This window comes from Calypte anna, chromosome 3, assembly GCF_003957555.1.
Source record: "Calypte anna isolate BGI_N300 chromosome 3, bCalAnn1_v1.p, whole genome shotgun sequence".
Taxonomy (NCBI): domain Eukaryota; kingdom Metazoa; phylum Chordata; class Aves; order Apodiformes; family Trochilidae; genus Calypte; species Calypte anna.
The window spans coordinates 6,948,886-6,972,686 of record NC_044246.1 but is presented as its reverse complement, the minus strand read 5'-3'; the positions used below and the strand labels follow the sequence as shown (position 1 = coordinate 6,972,686).

The 23,801-nt window shown below is 37.0% G+C and overlaps 1 protein-coding gene across 1 annotated transcript in view; it reads right to left on the bottom strand.

Annotated features, from left to right (window-relative positions):
* RYR2 (ryanodine receptor 2) overlaps nucleotides 1-23,801 on the bottom strand; it is a 339,366-nt gene that overhangs the window by 187,912 nt on the left and 127,653 nt on the right. The window contains exons 5-8 of the mRNA XM_030446731.1: nucleotides 15,986-16,000; nucleotides 7,607-7,681; nucleotides 6,779-6,857; nucleotides 5,618-5,730 (exon numbers count right to left, since the gene is read on the bottom strand). Coding sequence (XP_030302591.1) covers nucleotides 5,618-5,730; nucleotides 6,779-6,857; nucleotides 7,607-7,681; nucleotides 15,986-16,000 — 282 coding nt within the window. The remainder of the gene's footprint in view (nucleotides 1-5,617; nucleotides 5,731-6,778; nucleotides 6,858-7,606; nucleotides 7,682-15,985; nucleotides 16,001-23,801) is intronic.

The window sequence follows — 23,801 nt, the reverse complement described above, 5'->3', positions numbered from 1 at the left end:
AAAATCCAAAGGCTAAACCAGATGCACTATCTCTATGACCTAAAGATAACCACTTCTTATTTTCCTACTTATCAGATGTCACTTCTATTAAAATTTATTACCTGAGTCAGTGAAAAAGGGTTTCGTAACACTGAGTATTATATTGATACTGTCAAAATAAATGAAATATCCAGCCACAAAGAAGGGAGATATTGGAAAGAACTAAAAGTAATAACTGCATCTGAGTAAAGTTTTTATATTATTAGATTTTTGTGTTTATGTCTAAAAGTGGCAAGGCATTTATATGCACTGAAACATCTACGAATATTTTGAAAAAGTTTGAATAAATATAAGGAAAACTAGACTGCAGAACAAAAAATTATTTCCTAAGTTTTGACCCAAAAAAGCAAAGCCCAGAGAATTTCAAACAGGTTTTAAGCTTTACAAAACCCTGGTGAGAGTAGCCTGCATTCACCCTATTTGAATCAGCTCTCCTTCTGCACTAGAACCATGAAAAGCCTGAAGCACATCAGCCACCAGGCTTAAAAATGATGATCATTTACTGTGATGAAACACAAGAGCTTTCATTAACAAAATATTTCTTTTATAGAAGTAAGGATCAAAAGTTAGGAAATGTCAAACAAAGTGGGCAATGGAAAAAGAATGGTTTCTGATGAATGCATCACATTAATGGCTTCAGTGGCATGATTCTGGACAAGTTTCTTCTCACTGTATACACAGGATAAAGGAGCTCACTGCATGAACAACTGCTCAGTGCTTGGTTTTCTCCTCAGTCTTCAGTCTGCAGCCTCACGCTTTATTCAGTGTACTCTATTCTTCAAAGCTTCAAAAAGAGAACTATTCATTTCCTTGTAGGCTTTTCTCTTGCTACCAACAATTAAAACATTTCACAAAAAACCCAAATATTAATGAACTCATTTTCTCAAGACCCCAAAGGAGCAGCATTATTATTTGGTCCATTTTCCAGTAGGGAGTAGAGGTACAGAAATTGCACCCAGAAATTTTCATTAATCTAAGATACCCAAGTTGAGGTGACAGGGACCTGGTTAATCCCCCACTGTGGGCTGCCCTCTGTGCAGTTCTCATGTCCAAGGCCCATCTCCCTCAGCTGCAGGTACCAAAACTGAGCCACATGGGACCTCAACCTCAGCAGAAGAGAGACTTCAGAGCCACAACTCAGGTAAGGAATATTAAGGAATGAAGAGGTAATGACCTCTTGAAAGCATGCCTAAAAAAAAGAGTATCAGTTCAGCAAACTGCACAGCAAAGTCTGGTGCAAAATCTAATCCTTCAGGAAAGCATTTAACTAAGCATTGTACACCAAATTTCCACCTGCAATTCTCAGCTTGAAATTTTGTCTTCAAATCTGCTTCATTCCACCACCTCTCTGGTACTCAGCCCTAACATATCCATTAGGCTTTTATCAGCAATGGGAAGTGTTATAGATCTGTGTGTAAGAGTTTTCATAAACCATACCAGTGCTGCAACTGTTGCATTTTCTAATGCCCATGTTTCAAAAAAAAAAAAAAAAAAAAAAAAAAAAAAAAAAAAAAAAAAAAAAATTAATCTTTGGGGTATATTTTACATATTTTCTGATTTTCTGCTATTTTTCTGTAATATACACTGACACTCACATGAACCAGAGGTAGAGGAGGAAAAGTTAAAACAACATTTTAGATCTCTGCCATCTAAACTAACACAAAACCCCTGACAGAGCACAGTGGTCAGCACACCACAGGTAGCTGCTGTGCCTGAATATAAAGAGCTTCCTAGATAGTTGCTGCTAGCAGTTATCTACCCTGACTGCTACAGGACTCTCCCACTCTCTTTTCCTCTCCAAATGTCTAGCTCAGTCCCATACCTCTCACCTAGGCAATCCAGCTTCCCAATCCCGTTTCAGATTACTTTATCCCCCAGAATTAGAACCTCCTTCTGCTTCAAAAGACCTCAGACCTACAAAGCATCAGTGTGACCTTTTTGGCTTTTTTCCTTCCCAACCTCTTTCTTCCCATGTCACCCAGTATTTTACTTGCCAGAGTCTCACAACTCCTGCCCCTCAGTCCCTTTGCTTATTTCTTGGTCCCAGACTTTCCTCTCTCTTATCTGATCCTTCCCTTTGGTGCTCCCCCCACCAGCCCACCCTGTCTCCACAGACCTCTCTTGACACCCTTCATTCCCATCCCCACTTCCACTGGTTCTCCTGGCAGTTCTCCCTGCCAAAACAGCACAGTTCTGCCCAAAATTTCTAACACAGCTTTAACCAGCAGGTGCCCACTCCTTGTCATCAGCTTCTTGTCCCAGAAGCTTTGTTCATCTCCTGCTGCCTTCAGCTGCCAATGTCTGCAGGCAGTCATATCCCACTCAGTTTCCCTCCCTTCCACTTCAATCCCAGGTTTCTGCCCCTGCTCCATCACCTGTCTTTTGTTCCTTCTCCTTTCTCACAGCTTCCTCCTCCACATATCTTAAATGACAGCAGAGCACCAGCAGCACATAACACATCAAGCTGTCAGCTGTCAATACAGAGCCTGACTTGAGCCACCTGGCACAAGGTACAATATTTTCCACCAGGGTTGGGGAAGATTTAATTATTTGCTGTAGAGAGAGGTTCAGGAGGTGCAAGAGGTCTAACTTAGGCAAAAGAGACAGTCATTAGACTGCAACAAAATTTAAAAATAAATAAATAAAAAATTCCTAGCATGACCTAGCTGCATTATTTCAGGAGAATGTTTCATTGCTGAGTTTAAGCAAGGAGAGCCTTGTTACCTTCTTTTGCTTTTTCTTTAGTTAGCAAAAAATACACTTGGTATATCAAGACCATTCCTAATTTCCTGCATTTTTTATAATGCATGAGATGCTCAAGATTTTCAAGAAAATGAGATTGTCTTCATTATGCAAATATGTATTTTTTTTCCCCATGGCTTCAACCTCAGATGCTATTTTCAGCAAATTTCTTTTTTTTTTTTTTTTTTTTTTTTACACACTACAAGCTCTTGATTGTAAGCACTTGGAAGCAGGATCTTATAAGGCAGAGCAGATTGCCAACCTTAGTTATCAGGAAGTCTGACAGCCCCCATGGTACCATTTCAGGTTGAATAAAGACCTCTGCAGGAACCACATTATGAGCAGTGTAACAGAGCAGCTCAAAACTACCTTGGCTCCAATAATTTCAGGTTTGTTTATGTAAATTCAAATAATTTTTGAAAGGGAACTCTGTCATCATTTAACCATGATAGAATTAGCAGATTTGCATAATGCAGATCAACATTAAAGTCAGCAGCTACACATATACCAGAGTGCAGAAATTGCTGCATCCTATTGAAATGTGCACACTCCACATTCATAGATGGGGATTTTGTCCTCTTTCCAGACTTCCTAGCCAGAATAACACTGACCTCATTAATGCTAGTTTTCACTTCTACCTTCATTAATATTTTTGTCCTCATCTTGTATTTCAACTTCATATCTAAGGGATTTTTCTTGAATTATTTTTAAAAGACTAAATTATCCAGATGCTTCATGAATTTGAAAGAAACTCCAATGAATTTCATTTCTAAGGTGTTAAAAACTGGTAATTTTGAAAGCATCAGGGTATATAATTAACAAGAGGCTCAGGCAGACCTCAGTGCATGGGTACATACTGTTACGTACAAGATGGGGAAACATGCTGGTAATACTACATCTGTTCATCAGCCTGCATTGCCTCATGAAAAGAAACTCTGCAACTCTGTCTTGAACTGAAATGGTGGCAATATTTGCAGCAGGAAACCTTTTTGCTGTGTGCTTACTGGGTTCAGAGCAGAGTTTCCTCACTGAAAGACCTCACAACAGTGCAGCCCACAGATTCTGTAATACCAGAAGCACTTCTGTGAGTGTTTTCCTCTGAAATGCTGCACAGGAAATCCAAACTTTTATCCTGTTGTACAGGATAGGAGAATTAAGAGTCAGAGTAACTGAATAACTTGCCCAGGGACATTGTTGTGAACCAGTAAACAGCTAAAATGGACATCTCTGGTCCTTCAGCTTGCTGTTTTAACACTAATCTTCCTATCAGTTTAGCACTTTTTCACTGCAATGACAAAGATGGATCTTCAAGGCAAAAAAATAAAGTCAATCAATCCAAAATCTTCTCTAGATCAAAGCATGGAAAGGAACTATGGGAATGTCTTGCCATTTTCTCAATACTTTCAAAGTGGTTGCCAATCACATTAGGTTTAAACACTAATTTACTAACTAAAGTGAGATCATAAACTCAAAAAGTCGATGGGAAAAAACCTAATTAATTAAGATGCACTCTGAAGCTGACACATTTCTGATCTCTCTTTGTATTACACAAATTAAACCAAGTTCTGACTACATTTTCCAAAAGCCATGCCCTGTGAGTGAACTCTACTCATCTCATTTTTTTTAACATACACAGCTTTGCACTATTAGCTATTTTGTCTTAATTTGGAGGTAATTACCAAGTTCCTTAAAAACACACAGCAACAGAGCAATATTCCTGACAGTATTCAGGCACAGATTGACTGAAAGAAAACTTAACTTTTTCCTAAGGTTTTGACTGCAAGTATAGAGTGTACAGAAACCTAACCCTCTGCATCCTGCCCTCAGCCTTAGAAAAAACATTCCTCAACTGGATTCAAGAGCCTATTTGGTCTCACTATCCAAGTGGATTCATAAAAATAACTTGATCTCTCTACAGTCCAACCTACTGTAACAGTTGCTACATTCCTTTAAGTGCTGTAGAAAACAGGGACTATCGTGGAATAAACCTTAGTGCTAGATGCAGATCTGAGACAGTCCTTTTTACAATGATAAAAACTTATTCTTTGAAGATCCTTTTTTCAGTTGTAGCCACATTTGCTGAATCACTGGGGCTGATTTCAGAGAAGCTTTCATTAGATTGATTTTCTTTTTCTCTCTCTCTTTTTTTTTAATCCAATATTATAATTCATGTTCTTCCAACACCAAGAATACAAAAAGAAATTCATTTTGAAGTGTTGAAGAGTTTCATTGACAGAATAAATGGGAGATAGATGAGGTAAAGTTATTTAAACTAGTCATAAAAAACAGCAACAGCAGAAAGTATTAAAATATTAATCTTTATTATTACTATAGATATATTTGTATAATATATAGCTATGTGTTTATTTATGTCACATCAGTAGCTGTGTATGCTGCACTGTGCACAATCCTAAGAAAATACAGACCTTTTGAAGCCCACAAAGTGCTCTGTAGTTAAGGTAAACATTCCAAAATTTTTACGTGTTTTATTCCATGTATGATAGTGATGCTAACCTCTGAACTTAGACACGGACTCCAAACACCTCAATTATGAAATATAGATTTCTTCTTTCTGTATGTTCCTTTTTCCTTCATTAGTAATTTTTTTTTCAATTTCTATTTTGTTACTGAAAAGGATGCTAATTAGATTAACCATGAAACAATGCCACACTTTGCAGATCTTCAGTGTCTTGGTTTGCAAAATGGCATTGAAAACCAGTTTAATCACCTTAAGCTATACTTTTAGATAAGGAAATGTAAACTTCAATACAACACAAACTTATTAACTGCTTTTTCTGTAAAGGAAGCACTCTACAGATATTCTCACAGTACTTACCAAATATCTTTCCGAAGAGACACTGACTAAAATAAGATCATCTCCAACACGTACTTTCTCTCCTTCTGATCGTTGTTTGGAAGCAGGATGGATGGTCCACCAGCATGCCTCACCTGTAGCATTATTGAGGCACAGCAGAGTAAGAAATTAGGAAAAAAATGCTCAACAGTATTTCCATTAGTTTCACATTTATCTGATTCCTAAACCTCTGATTGAGTTTTCAGTTGGGTAAACCAAGTATCTCTGTATTTTCAATAAATAATATTGTTCCTGCACCACCTTGTCAGAAACTCAGCTGGAAATACAACACACATGCAGAACACAGCAAGATGTGCTTATTTCCTTTCATTTGCCTTCATTCCAGATTCTGGGAAATAAATTAAAGAATATTCCACTGAGACTGAGAACAAAGAAGGGAAGAAACCCATCACTAAGGACAATAAAAATAAGCATCTACAATATCACTTAAAATAAAATTTGAAAGATCTCATAAATCCAAATTCAGTTATGTTCTTCCACTCCTATTGACTGTGTCTCTAATGCCCCAGAATATTTATAAGTATTAAAGTCACAAGTTCTGTTCCCATGACAAAACTTGCTTTCAGATACACTTCTTGAATCAAAACCATGCTCTTCAGAAAAAGAAAAAAATCTGTTTGATTTTGGAACAGTTCAGTTGCTATTGTTATCACTGTTATTACTCCAAGCTAGAGCACAGCTTCAAAAACAAACATTATTCTAATTAAATAATTACACCAAACTGATGGCATTGTAAGAAGCTATGTAAATCTTGAAGAATTCAAATAAATCTAAGTCAGCAGCATTTCTAAAACTTAAATAGAATCTTTATTTAAAATAACACAAGTTTTAAAAACTTTCAACAGAAGGCTTCTACAGGATTAGCAACTTGGGCATATTCCTTTACTTTTATTCAGTACTAAAAATTGTATTTAAATACAGACAGACATGTTCATATTTCATAGAAAGAAACCACAACCTATAAGAAAGCATATAGATAAGATACTGAATGTAATTAAGTTTTGTTTTTTCAGTTTGTAAAAGTTTTAATATTTACAGGGCTGCTACATATTTATACATCTCTGTTCTGATTTTCAAACTCAAAGTATTCTTCTTTACATAGTCTTTTAAACTACTGTTTACCTGTTGTGTCCTCTTGCAATCCTACATCAAATGCCAATTTATCCATTGAAGATCGAGATGTAGAGAGGCAGCACAGATACTATCAAAAGAAAACAGGATGTATGAATAGTTCTGCTCATGTCTGATAATCCATGGAAAGATAAAAAGGCTACCATTAAAAAAAATTACCAATACAGTATTAACTGGTTTTAAAATACCCCCACAAGTCACTGTAAAGAACACACATGCCTGATAAACTGAATGGCACTGAAGGAGAGTTATTGTAAAATAACCTCTCAGTCAATCCAGGTAATCCTTCCACTGAGACTGAAACAGTGAGAGTGGCAATAAAGGAATTGGTTGCCTTAAAGTTTAGTTCTATGAAGCCTCACTTTGTAGCTAAGGAGATTGGCACCCAGACAGTCCACCAGGGAACTGAAGCATAAGGCTTCTGTCCAAAATATGTCCAAGAAGGAATTTCCTTTCCCACTCAGTTTCCAACAATATGTTCAGGTTGCCAGCCAGATGCCAGCTATGGATTCAGCCTCACCTTATGCAAAATGCAATAACCAAGGGAAAAGAAATAAGACATCACCAGCTGTGTTAAAACAGAGGGACAGAGAACTCAGCACTAAGGAGCCTGATTTAGTTTCCCACTTAGCGGGATCCAACCATCTCAGTTCTGTATTTCCAGGCATCTACCCTTCCTACAGTCTCCCAATGACCACAAGTAAAATGCCTCTCTGATGTGAAAGATTCTTGGGAATGTCAGCAGTCTATCTGGGCACTTTCAACCATAAATTTAATGCAAAAAAGCAGTGCTTGCTGCTCTCCCCTGGTGTTACATACCATGCCACTGTAGGAATGGCGCAGGAGGATCGCGTGCCCGTAGAGCAGTGTCCGATGACCACCACCTTGTGCAGACTGAAAGATAAAAAGAAGTCATAGTGGCAGGTTGTCATAAAACCCAGCCTCTTGAGAAAGAAAAAAGAAAAGAAGAAATCCTCATCAATCTCTGGACACGCTGTATTTGCCCTGTGATAGAGAACTCTGTTTCTTTATGAATGGGGAATACTTAGTTTTGGCTGGTTCTTAATATATTGACATTTTAAGTCCTTGGGACAGATCTATGGTAGAATTTGGACAGGCTAATCTAGAGGCTTCTGCCTGTTTCTAATAGAAGTGCTCAACTCACTGCTAAAAAAAAATGGTGGACTTTGAAGTGCCACTAATCTGGTGTAAAATATATTTTAGAAGCTTGAATCCTTCTTTCTTGTGCTGCAAGTGTGTGGTTCCAGGAGCAGAAAAGACTCCACAGCCTTATGTATTGTTAAATTTCTGCATATTCCCCTATTTTTCTTCTAAATTATACATTCTTCCATATATTCTTCCATTCTTCCATAAAGAAGGTATGCAGAAAAAGTTTCAGTATTTTCAATGTTTTACCAGTATTAATGATACCCCAAGCACGCTGAAGATTATCAATCTCCAGACTGCTTGCCCCTATCAGACAGAATTCTATATCTGCTATGCCAGGTAAGTGCCCAAAGACATCCAAGCTAACTGTGCAGGACTTGTGTGTTCTGAAAATTCAGAAATGATTCCTGAGTAAATACTTCTCTTGAGAAATGCATCATAAATCTTGAGCGAAATTAAAGTAACAAAATCCACTTTTAGCTTAGGAAAATGTAAACAATTTTTTCACAGCATTTTCATTACAGTTTCTGCTTAATCTATTATTAGTTTAGCCATTCATGAAAGAATAAAAAATAAAAAAAGGAAAAAAAACCAAAACAAACAAAAAAAATCACAGAGGAATAGGTGTTGGGCAAATAATTTTAGCACTTTTTACAAAATATGCCAGGAATTTCTGGCTTTTATCCTTAATGAGGAGAAAGTATTTTTTGATGGACACCAGGTATATTTTGACTTCATGTAGCAGTCAGAATGAAGGGAGGCACATTCAATAATCTCTCTGAAAGACTGATTGACATGAATGTTCAACAAGAAAGAAGTCATGGACTTTGTCACAGACACAGTCTGGGCAATAAGACAGGAAGGTTTAGCTTTGAACTGGCATTAGTATCACCACTTTCTAAAGGCACAAGGAAAACATCTGGTAATATCAGGCCTGTAGCGCCAAGGAGGAATGCTGAATGTTCTCTGCACATCACACTGGGGAAAAAGAGAAAAGCCCCAAACCATCTCACCAACATCTCAGATTTGCCCAGAAGCTGTTATCAACAGCAGGTAGAGCTGCCCAACCAAGAAAGTTATCAACAAGGAAAAAACTCTGAAACTTCCCTGATGTTTTATCAAAATGAATCTGATTTACTAGCCAGAGATTTCATCTCTAACATTATAGATTTTGCTGCCTGCTGCACAAAAGATGAGAGATCACAGCTAGCTTAACTTGCCCTTGTTTTGGCTACATTGATTTGTCTGTCTAGCACTTCTTATGTTAAATGCCCATTTGTAGCTGAACAGGAGGAACATTGGCTTGTGAAAATGGGGAAGTGTATTTTTTTTATATTTTTCCCCAACAGGACTATGAAAATACAAAACAGAAAAATAAAGAGACTGGAAAAGAAAATTAGTACTATAAAACTTCCTTCCATTTTGGAGCCTGTCTTCCAGGATATGTACATAAATCTAAATTAATCTCCTGTTTTAAAAGCTCATTTCAAAACAAAATAATCATTATTCATCTTTATGCCAGAAACTGCATGCTAAGATGCTGTTGGGCATAATTGTCTACTGAGTGTCTGTGATTGCCAGAATAATCTATTACAGAGAATGTTGCAGAGAACTCTAAGTTTTCCCCATGTTTAAAAGAAATTCTAAAGAAAATAAAAGCTATCCATTGGACTTCCATGGCAAAGAAGCAACATTCTAAGATGAAGTGTGGCACTGAAATTTTATCAAGTTTCTAGTAATATTCAAATAATATTTCAGAAGACACTGTCAGTAAGGCCTCTTGGAATCCACAATCCTGACTACTTCAATTGGTAAAGCCCACAGATTTTTGATCATATATATGAATGGCATTATAATGTAAGTAAGTTTCTAACAATCACATTATTTATCACGAGTTTTATTAACTTTATATTTTTAATTTCCAATCGTCAGAGTAATTTCTAAGTTAGACAATACATTCCCTGAATAAAACCATGCTGGAAAAAAATAATTTGTGTTAAAAAGCAAATTTATCCACTAAAGTTATACAATCTATGCCATTCATGAGTATCAATTCCCAGAAAGCAAAACTCTTCTCATTTTATCCTCCAAGAATTTGGGATTGGAAGATCTGAAAAGCCTTCAGCACTGGCAAACACTACAGGAATTAAATTGGGATTGAAAGCACATAGAGTAAATTCACACTGCTTATTAAAACCTCATATAAATTGTCCATCTCTAGTCTAATATTTCTGCAGCTGGAATACAAGATTAATTTGGAGTCATCCAAAGCAAAGGCAATTTAGAATACAACAAGAACAATTAGAGCTGAAGAAATTAGCATTCAAAATATATAAACAGCTTTCAAGTTCAATCCATTCTTAGACCAGACAGAGAGAATAGACAAAATCTGGTCTGCTTCATTTGATGTAAAGAGCATTCTCTGGAACCAAAAATAAGTATGGAAAATAAGTTTCAAATTGAGAAATTTTTCTTTTCCTTGTTTTCTTAATAGAAATAGGATTGAAATGCCAAAAATATCGTAATTACGTAATTATTAAAGCTTTAATTCTGAAATTACAACCTACAGACCATCCAGTAAAATGTGCAAATGATGGAAGCAGCATAACATGAAATACTTATTCAAAAAAATACAAAATTCACTGCAAATACCACTCCTGAAGATATGTTACACATGATCCAAAAAACCTCTTGTATCTGTAGGATTTCTTTTGTACAGACATGCAATCCCTTGACAGATGAAAAGAGGAATTTTATTATAGCCCTTGCACCACTGGCCTGGGGTTGCCACTTGTGGTCACATGTGAGGAGCTGGAGGAGATTAATCATGGTGACACTGAACAAGTGTTTTGGAGCCATTTGTGCTTCTGGAAACCTCAAAATATGAATTTTTAGAGACTAGTGAATACCTGTAGCATCCAAAATGATTCTGAGTCAAACAGCCATTACCTTTCCATTCTTTTCAAGAAAACAGCCTGATTTCTACTACAGAAAACATTTCTCATTTCAGTGGGAACTGGAAGCAAATGTTGACCTTTCTTTGTGACTTCTTCCCAGATCTACACAATCTACAAATGTATGAAAAAGGAAAAGGCTACAAGCTTCAGGGAGAAAGGCAAACATGTGAAAGGATGTAATCAAACAGGAGAGTTAGTTCAGTCTTCTGTGTGCATACAAAGCTTCTACAACGCAATCATTATTCAAAAATCTAATGCTTGAGAGAACCTGACAGCAACTGCATTTAGCACAGGGCTATTTAGACAACTCCATTCACCCATGAAAGCAATTTAAAAATCCTGAACATGTCACAAGAACACAGAAATTGAAGCAGAGTCTCTGGAAAATCGTAAAAGATAACACAGTAAAAGTTTTTAGTGATGCAATGGTTTTTCCTGTCTCATTGCATGCTGACCTCCTAACTGCAGAATGCAACCAGTGGCACATCCTAGAGGGAAACTGACAGTACAAATACCAGATGGGAAGAAACAGAGTTGATGGACAAAATAAATCAAGTGAAACAATAAGCTACAAGACTTTGACAAAAACACAATCTATATAATTTACAATAGTAAATCATGACCTAATTGCAACCACCTGATTAGCCTGGGATTTCCTCTGTACCCCAGACCCAGAAAACACCATCTCAAGTGGCCTAGATGAAACTTAGGACCACTTAATACTGCTCTGAATCATTTTCTAAAGAAATATTACACAACCATGTTCATGGCACTGGAAATTTTTCACATGTGAGAGCAGCTGTGCAGTAAAAGTAGCAGAGTGCTTCCTGCTTTTCTTCACAAATGTGTTCAAATACTGCAAGTTAACATTAAAAGTTCAAATATGACCTTTAGTGATTATTTCATATATACACCAGAGTAAAGTCCTTTAAAGCACTGAGTACTTACACTTTATTAAGATGGAGCAAGCTACTGAAACAAAGCCTAATTTAAGACTTCATTGCCAAAGCCAAGTGGGAAATCAATACTTACTGAATTTATTGTTGTTGCAGACTTAAAATGCTAACAGCAGCTTAAAACTGCAGCACACAATAAAGCTAGTTCAAAACACACCAACTTGGAACTTTAGATGAAAATACTGGTGACTTTCATATTTAAACATCAGTGTGACATCTGGATGAGGGGGAAAAGCTAATTGTTTCTACTACACTTAAAATAGATGCTGAGGCAACAGCATGTCAAATAGGGGATGCCAACATTTCCATAAAAACACCTACAAATATACATGCAAAAGCATTATCTTCTCCATCAATGATATGTTTTAAGTTTCATAAAGCTCCGTAACTTATTTCTAACATTTAGACTTCGAAAACTACAGGAGAAGGAAAAAATCTAGACACTAATCTCTACATCTAGAGACACATCTAGGCACTAAATGTGTAAATGGAAATATATAAGTGAGCACAGAATATCCTACAGTTACCTGCTTTGAACCTTTTTAAAATAAAACACCATCACCACAGAAATAAACCAAGCAGGAAATGGCACCCACCAGTGATGGAACCTTCTAAAAGTCCCTTCCCTGAGACTTAACTTGGGGATGTCAAATTTCCTATTCAGGAGCAGGCATTACATTCTGAAATTGTGTTTTGAGACATTAGAAAGGGAAATCAAGTAGGAATTACAGGTCTGATCACAAACACTGGCTTGAAAGAAATCAACTACCATGTATTCATGGTCACAATATATTTAGGCCCCAGACTATACTATTCCCAGCCTGAAACCACCTGTGTCAAGATCAGAGATATAAGGAATCAGTGGCTTTTTCCAAAGGGCTGATGGAATTTTTTAAACCATCAGGCTAATACAAATATTTAACCTGAACTAGTTCTTCAGAATGAAAACTGGACTGCACAACAAGTTGTCCTCTCTTAATACAGAATTCTTCATGGCTTCCTGCTTTTAAGGAAATTAAAAGGTCCCTTTCAGTAACCCACAAGATAGAACGAAAAGGACTGTCAGGGCGTGGAGTAAATATTGATCCATGAAGCCAATGAAGCCTCACTCAGGCCAAGGGAGACTCCATGACTGCACAATCAGCTGTGATGTGAAAGAACCTGGAAAAAGACTAAAAGGAGCTGTGTGAAATAGGAGAGAAGGATGTCCCACATCTTGCCACATTTCTACACATAAATATTTGGATGATGCTACAACCATTTCCATAGAATGCTCAAATTTACTGTGTTTCCATAGAAATGTAAAAATTACTCCTATGTTCATTTCATTATTAATAAGCAACTTCTTATTCTGTTCTAGACCAGTGCTAATGAAGTATTTATCTAAAACCAGCAGTGATGCTGCCATACTACAAGCTTCTGCTTGTGGTTACAGAGGGATATCCAGGATATTAGGATATCCATGGCTGTAAGTCAGGCACTTCAGTTTTGTGGGATGAATGCTGGCCAAAGAGCCCAGAAAACTCGAGGCAGTGGTGAAAACAGAATGTGTAGAAACAGGCTGAGTCACTGCAGAACTTGTAAAGTAGCCCTGGAACACAGCTACAAGGCTTGAGAGACAAGATTAGTCAAGCAAAACTAAACAATTCACACATGGAATAGCAATGCTGGGAAATTACATCTCCAGCAGCATAAGGGAGCTGAAAATGCTGCAAGCAGTAAAGACAAAAAAAGCTACAGAGGTGAGCCAATGTTCTTTTTGCCTGCAGAAGTATCCATTGCCTACAAAAACCTTGACACAAAAAAGCCAATTTTACTTCCAAAGTAATAATATTCCAGGACAAGAAGCCTTAACCCCTGCTACCAAAAAAAAACCACCTTAATGAGCCCCTTCTGCAGCCACTGTGCTCTTAGGCTGCCATTCCCAGTGTTTGTCACCAAACACACAGCATTAAATTGCTTATAACTTAAAGATACCAAGTAGAGCAACTTACTGACCCTTGGCATCAGGGTACCAAATTCCCTCACCCCACTCATATCAAAAAAACAGCAACACCAAAATTCAAACCAGACTAAAACTTCTTTGTTTGTGTCACTGTAGCCTCTATACCATGTTATAACAAAATAACAAACAGGAAAGTGAACCTATCAAGAAATTATATATGCTATATATATTCTATATATGCTATATATATACTAGCCTTTACACCTTACTTTTAAATCACTGTTTGGTCAGATAACTTATTCATGGAATTCTCTACACAACACTAAGTCCTGCAAATTCAGGACATGGAGATCAGTATGACTGATGACTCTGTTGGTACTTATGCTCAATGATGATGATGGCCACTGTGACAAAAGAAAGGGAAAAAAACTGTCATAGGCACAATCAGCAGTTTCATCCTATTTTATGTGTTGTTTCAAGCCAAAGAATAGAAAAAAAAGAGTTTAGCTAAACTATAGGTTCCTTAAGGATGTCTTGCTTTAATAGTTGAATTACAATGTTTAATTATGCTTTATGAAAGAATCACTTAAAAATCTGAACCTGAATAAATCAACTGGCCAATAAAAAACATGGGTGTGGCTTATTCAGTTAAGAACACAGATGGTCTACTATTTATATTAAAAAGATTGGAATGATTGGTAATAACGATAGACATTTATGTCAGTAAAATGCCAAATGATCCCAATTTTGCTAATATTGACCTGCTGGAAGGCAGAATAAACAGCCACATAATTAGAAAAACTTCAAACATCTTTATTTCCAATACCACACTTGTGTTATCCCTTTCCCAGCAATGAGAAACTTCACATCAATGAAGAACAGATACAGCAGTGAAAATAAATCAAAAGTAAAGAATATTGATCATCTGTTTCCAGCCTCCTATATAAAATAAACATTTCTATTTATGGCAATACTTCCATTAGAAACTCCTACTTTCAAGTAATTCAAGCAGTATGAAAAAAAAACTGCCCAGGAGGATAAAATTTATTGATTTTTCCCTTAGCTTAGTGAAGACTTCTCTTCCCCCATACTCCTCCTCCTTCCCTGCATATAAGACAAAAGGAAGAAATTAATCAAAATCTTCCTGGTTATTTTAGAGCTAAATAAGTGGAGGACGAAGGCATTTTTCACAGGTTAAGGATTGTGCCTAAGCTTTTCCTGTTGCTGTGTGATACAAGGAATATGAATCATCCCAGTCACTTGAGAAAGAAACAGATAAAAAATAAAACAGGCAGCCAAGTGGGAAGAAAAGGTGGATCAGCAGAGGAGTCATGCTAAGAAAATTCCTCTGTCGTCATAAAACCCAGCCTTAAAATAGCACTGCTTATCCAGCCAAGAATTCAGTCCTTTTGTCCAGTGACAATGAAGCAAGAAGATACCATGGAACAGCAAACTCTTAGGGGGTGAAAATCAGTAATCTTCATAATTTTAGGAGATAAGCAGCCAATTGACATTGATAATTAAAGGAGAAGGTAGGAACTGGACATCCAACACATCTTGGCTAAAATCACAGCCAATGATGCAAATGCCAGTTGTTTAAGATGTCTGGAGGTTGACTAAGTTCTTTGTTATAGTCTTACTAGACAAACAATAAATAAACAATAAACAAGAAATAGAAGTCCTGAGAAGCAGAGCTCCTGCATATGCTCAGACCTGAGGCATCAAAGGGTCAGTGATCTCCAGCCCAAGGGCTCCCCACTCCACACTGTCCCATCCCAACACAACTCCTGTGCCAGAAGAAACAAGGTGCTGCCCATGTTTTCCAAAATGCCCCAATATTTTACTGACACTTTTGGTAGTTATTCATCATCTCAGTGAATAACCAGACAGTGCTGCATTCTCACTGAAAGCGTAAGGATGAACTGAGAATTAGAAGAGTTTGCTGAGAGTTTCCATAAAAGTGCCTGCCTTTGGTCCAAATAAACCATAGTTCCAATATAAAGAGGATTCACTGTGATTTCTACAGCAAATAGTTTGCAAAATTCAGTACGTGCTATTTTAGTGAAGGCAAGTTTGATGTTGATGTTGATGTTAAAAATACAGGAAAAGGATGAGTTATATTCAACTGTAAGAATTCACAGGCAGTATAATACTAAATGTTTAACTTGCTTACCTTCATCATAAATTTCTGTAGAGCCACGAGAAGGGGGAAAAAAAAAGAGAAAATGTGAAATGAATATTTGCTTTCAGGTGCTTAAAACTGGGATTGTTTTCCCCGAAAAAGTGAGTGGATAGAGAGAACTACAAACCACATGTAGAAAGAACATTTATCACTGCAATTAGCATAATTATAGCTCGTGCTAGAAAGCAAAACAGCTGCTCAGAACAAGGCTTTATCTTTTTTCTTATGCAATAGTTTTCTCTGGGTTGGTTTGGTTTGGTTTTTTTTTTTTTACATTAAATACTTCTTGCTTAAAGAAAAGACTCAGTAGAGGTAAAATGGGTACCATGCCTGATCATCTTAACTTGCTCTTGCTCTGCTCACATTGTTTCTAAGTACAACATGAGTTGTGATATCCTGCATTCACAGTGCAGGGCTGGAGAGCAACACCATAGTGTAGTTACATATCCTATGCAAATACACAACACATTACAGTCATTAAAATGTTACCAATATCTCATCCAAAAAAAAAAAAAGCAGTGCCAAGTGGCTGATTATCAGATGATTACAGAAATATTTTGCTTCATTTTCATGGAGAGGCTCAAGAACAAAAGGGGAGCAATTTTTTATGTTACACACAATGATGTAGCTTTCTTTGTGCCAATTCTATGACCATCTTTTCATCTTTTGACCTCATCAGTTCCTGTTTTGATATCAGAAAGCCTGAAGCTGTGGACTGAAGTTTGGCAGGAAATCTTTATTCCACATGAAAAAACAGTCTAACTGGAGAGCTTCCAAGCAGGACTAGGTGCTTTCATTTCATATATATTTTTAAAACAGAAGTATCTGCTCTCAAAGCTGTACAAGATGTTCTAGCCAAAAAAAAAAGTATAACCTAATGATTTAATGATTTCAAAATGTTCACTGACTTCTCTCCTAAAATCCTCTACATCTATTTGGTAGTTAGCCATTGGAAACAAATTGATCAAAACTGAAGATCATGCATTCTGTCCAGCATCTCTGTAAAGGAAGGATCTTTAGTGAGATGATGTAATGAACATTTTGGCATGATTATTAATCCTATTTCTTACTTTTTTCTTGTCACCCCAATATTTTGGTTTCTTTTAACTAGCCAGAAGTCATTGCTGAGCTGTTGGGGGAATGGTGGTGGAAATTCACTAATACAGGAAACAAGTTAATTACGTGATTGATTCTAATACAACCCTTCCTATGTTTGCCAACACTAAATTTAATTTGCCATCATGTTGTCAGTTTATCAAGGAGATTTGTTCCATCAAAGACATCAGTCTTTTGCAGCTGTTTATCAGCTATGAAATTTTAATCTGAGAACTACACAACTGTACTGCTTTTTCAGGATTACATTTAACACCAGCCCTTTTATTTGAACCACTTATTATAATCACTTAACTAGCTTGAAACTTAAACCTAATAATTTATCTCTTCCCTTGATTTCTAAAATGGTACAGCAGCTTCTTGTGTTGGATTTTTTGGATGACCAGATCCAACAATTAATTCTCTTGAGATGACATGAGATGAACTGTAAATGAGAGAAAAATAATTGTCACCTGTTTGTGTCTGTCATACCATGTTCTGTAGAGTTACTCTCGTTCCATAACAGTTTGGACTGATTTACATCATTACCAACAGAAAGTGCCATGAATAAGCCCCCAAAAGCCAGAAAACTTGAAAGCCAACAGTGGGTGCAGGAAGTCTGAACACATCCATCCTCTCACTGCTTCAAAACCACAATGGGAAGAAATACACTGAAATCTTGATTGTTTTTAAAATACTTCCCCTTCCTGGCAAACCTTGCAAAACACAATGTCCATGAATGTGACGAGAATGTCCCTGTGAACCTTCACGCCATGCCTGAGAAGTTCCCTGCCATGAACTGTGATGGTCCCAGCTGTCCAGCTACCAGCAGATAGATGGGGCAGAAGGTTCCAGATACTTCTGTCACGTCCTTCAACAAGAACATTCTCCATTGGTTTTCAGACCAAATCACTTCTTAGCTAAGGGAGATGCTTACTTTGAAAAACATTAACTTTCAAAATGAAACAAACAAACCCCAAAGCAATACAAAAGAAATTCCACTCCTCAGGCAGGAAATAAGCTGTTTGGTAAGAAATTCCCCCAATTTATCCTTTGCAGAGAGAACTTTCTGCTCCTTCACACTTACTCTCTGTGCCTCAGAATGACAATGTGGGACTTTCTGGACTAATATTAGCAATTCAGAATGTGTATTTTGAAATGAAACTGACAGAAATTTCACTGTTCCTAATGTAATCTTAACACCCATTGCTCTTAAAAGCTATTTCTTAGCCAAACACTAACACCAAAGCATTACAGTGATTAAAAGCCTGATACAGTCACGAAGTACAATAAATGATTGTTGTTCACAACTCAACTAAAAGTAAATTAAGAGATCAAGTGGTGATAAAATGTTACTTTAGTTGTACCCAAAGCTATTACTGTACTGGTGATAGTAGAGCTTGGACACATTTGCATGTGACATTCTACACAGCTTAACAAACCATATAGATGTATTCATATAGTGTATGAAACACTAGTAAAAAGAACCTCAGCCTTAAAACCTATTAATTATGAGATTTATCTGCATTATATAGATTTCTGGTGGTTGTGTAGACTTTACAGTCTAGGAAAAAAGTCTTTTCTAGAATATGATTCACCTGATTTATTAAGATGACATTTTCTGACGGGTGGGACCAAAAATGTACTACAGATGTTTGACTCTTGCCTTGACTGGAATCTAAATAACTTGCTAACCCTACACTGTCCACAGCCTAAAGTGCTTTCAGTATCTGAAGAGCTGACCAATTATAAACTAAGTACAGAACACCTATAGTGTAGCAGATACTGATATCCAGTAATCCACTGAAGGTTCTCTACTGAGTGTTCAGAAGCCAGAAGCAGGTAATAAGTGAGCTCCTGACACATTGCTGGACCACAAATAAGTGTCTCTCTTAAATCTGGTCCCACTGAAATCAATGCAAACTTGATGACTATATGTATCAAAGACCATTTCTCCTTTAGAATTCACTTGTTCAAGAAATCAGACTATGCTGGGAGTTTTACCTGCCCCTGTTTCTCTAGCATCCAATATTCTCCAAAGTTATCCTGAGAGGTATGACTGGGAACTGAATGTAACCAAGAACGGGATAATGACATTTCACTGCCAGCAAGTCTTCAGGTCTCCAGGCTACCTGATCCTTTGGAGACAAATGGCTGTGGGAGTGAATTACAGAATTATATCACTGAAGATGTCAAGTTGGAAGGGACCCATCAGGATGACCGAGTCCAACTCCTGTCCCTGTGTAGGGCACCCTGGTATCACACCATGTACCTGAGTGTCACCTGAGGGCTTCTTGAACTCAGGCGGGTTTTCGTTCTGTGACCACTTCCCTGGAGACCTTGTTCCATTGCTCAGCTGCCCTCTGGGTGAAAAAACCTTTTCCTAGTATCTAACCTCAACCTCCTCTGATTCAGCTTCCTACCATTTTCCCAAGTGCTTAGAGTCTCATTAATAACACCCTGGTGGAGGAACTAAACTCAGCACTCAGCAGCCAGATTACCTGTCTGGCTTGGAACATCACTTAAAAAAACAAACAAACAGCTTTTGGGTAGCATGTAATTTACTGTGATTGCTTTAAACCCCTAATTTATCATAATCTCACTTTAATTCTTGGGTTCTTGGGCTAGATCAAAGGAGGAAAATAATGAGATTTTATTTGGGTGTTTTATAGCAAACTTGCCAAGATTAGTTTTTAAATCCTGATTTAGAAAATAGCTCCTGACTGTATCTTTTATACTACTCTTGTAGCACTGTATTTGCTTACCTAGAAACATCAGCTCTTTACACTAACCTAATCAAGTACTGAAACAAGTAAACTGGAAGTAGACAGCTTGCTGCAAGTCCCTGTAATTGCTGTTGCTACACAGAACACAGCTTGAAGTTCCCAGATCTATAATATGGACTGAAGAATAAATACTAAAGGAATCCTAGTATACAGTTGGAAAATCTACTGTCCTACTACATTTCAGTTAGATTCACACTCAGATTTCTTCTGGAAAGAAAAGGAGTACTTAGAAAATTCTTGTACTACTTTCTCTTGCTTATAAGAATTGACTTGGACCACAATTAACATTCACAACAAAATACAGTACACAAAGGATGGAAATGAAGATGTAGCTGGGAATAACTGAGTAATCCTATTTAAATACTGTTGATGCTACTCCCTACATTGACTGCCCTCTGCAGTTTGTTTTATAGCCAAAATTTGAACACAAATTCTTTAAACTGTGGGATCAAATACTTGTCCACAATTTGCATATATAAACACACTACAGTAATCTGTATTTAAGTAAATGAAGTTAAAGGGAAAAAAAAATGTTTTCAGAAAAAAAATCAAGTCCTTAGACAACTCATTTAATGACTGAAAAATCACACTGGTAACGAAGCATGGATGTGCAAATAATTATTTAATGCCACTGAAGACTACTACTGAAACCATTTGTCTTGATGAAGCTTTGTTTCACAGCTCACTTGGAGTACTACACAACAACCCTAGCTTGTTTCCTTTGGTCAAAATCCTCTTCTTGATATATCTACCCACTCCACACTACCCTCAAAGGCAGAATTTCTTCACTTCTTCTCTGTAATGAAAACAATTCTTTCAAAAAGTGGCCAAAGCATTTCCTTATCCTCTAGGTTCCTTTTCTCCAAAGAAACAGAAAATTAATTTTACTAGTGTCAGAAAACTGAGCAAAGACAAAAACTGTTTGAGGAGAAGAGAAAAAGATTTATCATTACCTTCAACAGAACAGGTTACTCTGTCTATAAAAGTTGCAGACAATCCTATAATATTATAGTTAGTGCAGCTTTCCCATTCGCCAGCATAAGGATAAGAATCCCTGGCCTTTGTATTCTGAATTTAAGAACAAATACACTTGGTCTGTCTTCAGATAAGAAACTCTTCAGAGTAACCTATCTTGAAAAAATCATTCTTGATGGCTCTTAATGCCAAATTTTCAAAATAATGAACCAACCATGCAAACGTGTAAAAAAGGCCATGTTTTGAAAAGCATAGATGCCCTAGAAAAATCCCATTCCTTATGCTGAATTCTGTTGCTGTGCTAAGCACTCATTTTTGAAAGTCAAGACAGACATCCAGGTGCTTTTATAAGGACAGAAGGCCTTTCAAAATTAAACCTTAAGGTATGAAATATCCACCTTGCAATCTCAAACTTGCAAACAACACCTATAGATTCTAAGTCACAGCTAGCTAGAAACACTTTAACATTATTTCCTAAAATATGTCCATTAAAAATGACAGGCAAATTGAAAGTAATTCCTTTCAATCTTCATTATTCAATTTCAACGTTTCATTACTGTTATTTGCTCTGTAAATGTCTTCAATAAGAAAGACTTAGTAAATCCAGAGTCTTCCAATTTGCATTTGAAATTTTGTAAATCCCTCTGATCATATGTAAAGTTTTCTCCCCTTGGTAGTTTAACTAAAAGCAGAAAAGCCAATTTCTAAAATTAAATGGAGGCCAGGATAGAAAATGTAAATCTACCATTAGTTTTCTCATATGGCAAGTTCTGGAGATTAAACCTTATGAAGAAAAATTGAGGGAGCAGGTTTGGGGAAGAGGAGGCCATGGGGAGACCTTAGCAATAGAACAAGAGAGAATTGCTTCAAGCTGCAACAGGGTAGGACTGGAAACTAGGAAAAAAAAATTCACAGAAAGTGTGGTCAGGCACTGGAATAGGCTGCCCAGGGAGGTGGTTGAGTCACTGTACCTGGATGTATTCCAGGGTCCATTTAGATGAGGTGTTGAGGGATATGGCTTAGGAGAGAACTTTGTAAAGTAGGGATAATGGTTGGACTTGATGATCCCAAGGGTCTTTTCCAACCTGAAAGATTCAGTGATTCTAGGATTCTGTGTCTTTAATCTGTTTGACTCTGCACTGAGGCAGAGCCACAAGACCTCATAGTCACACCTGGTGTGAGACAAAAGGCAAAGGCCAAAGGCTGAAGGAAAATCTTAAGCCCTTTTAATTCTTACCTGGCTTCAACTGCCAGCACATGCCTTACATCTGAATAAAGATTCCAGAAAGAAAAAAAACAAACACAGCAGATGAATGATAGACATTCAACAGGAGAAGAACAGCAGAACTGGAATAACTCCTTCCAAAAATTTCCTTAGCACATTTTACAGGCTGGAAGAGTTCAGAAGTTGATGACTTTAAGTTATCCTTCAAACCGCATTAAACTTTTTGCAGCAAGATTCAGTAACTAATCTGGTCATTAATGTGACGTGAAGGTTGTTTAACTTGGGCTCCAAGCTTGGGCATCAAGGTGTCCACACATAAACAGAGGTAACTGAGCATACTTGCATTCATCTTGCATGTTCCATATTGGAAAATGGCTGATGAAGAAATGTACAAACCAGAATGAGGTCTCTGGCCTCAGTGACCCTGCAGCAGTGCAACAGCAGCCTTCAGCTGCACTGCTTCTCTGTGTACACCTGAAACCCACCATAAAGTCTCCTGCAACACTCTGGAATTATGGAGGGGATTAAAAGCTGCTTTACAGGCCAAACTGGGACCCAGCTGAAAGAAAAATTTCATATGTGAAGGAAAGGCAGCATCCACTGCATCCCCACCAGGCAGGAGGTTGCCTGGATTACAGAAATGGTCTCTTAGGAAAAGTCTTTTGCTTCTACAACTTGGAACAAAATGTTTAGGTCTGCTGTCATAAGAACAGTTTCTTTTTAAAATGTTTTAAGAACACATTTCCATGAAGAAGTCTTTCCAAACCATAAGATTATGTTTTAGTATTTATACAGGTGACAATATTTTCCCATAAAAAACCTGTTTGAATACTTCAGTCAAAAACAAGAAAGTTGGAGAGTAGCCAATAAACATCTGACTTACAGTTTTTCATGCACTGTGGAGTATGATGCCTGGTGCCTGAATATTACTGGACTTCTTTTTCATTGCTGCTTTTATAGCAAAATTCTTCATAGGAATAAAAATACAGAACCTGCAGGTTTAGAACCAAGGCCTCTCACTTATAGCTAAAGTGGTGAAAAGATGACCTGACCATGATAAAGGCTTAAAAACATTCCAAATAAATCCATACTAATTTGCTTGTTGTTACAAATATCAGGTGCACAGAATATGGATAATGCTGTTATACTATTAAAATCAGGTAAAATTAATACTGAACTACAGGTACTATTCAATAAATATTATAAACATCCACAACTACAAGTCCCATGACACAGACAGGAAAATATGATCAGGAAGGGTGTTGAAAAGCCACCATTTAAACAATGTACTTACCTACAGGAGTCTCAAACAAGTTATAACTTAAGTCATTTCTTGCTATAAATATATTTAAAATGCTATAATGTCTGGCTAAAATCAAGTGAGAGCAGTGCTGTGTTATTGCTCATATACCAAAGGAGGTTGTTTCTGGTTGTTCTGGTATTATTTCAGAGAGGCTTCTAACATTTTAAATGTGAACAAACAGTTTACACACACTTTTATGACTGCTAATTCATACATACGCAGAAGTTAGAGATTACGTTGGAGAAAAACATACATAAATAGGTCCCATACAGGGGAGTTACATCAGATGCCCAAACAAATATGTATGGGATACACAGACACATTAGGAAAGGCCTTAACAAGACATTCAGCAGAGGACTGTGCTTTGACTTTATTTGCTAAAATCTTTCAATGATTTTTTTTTTAATTCTGTAGCAGCTGTTCTCC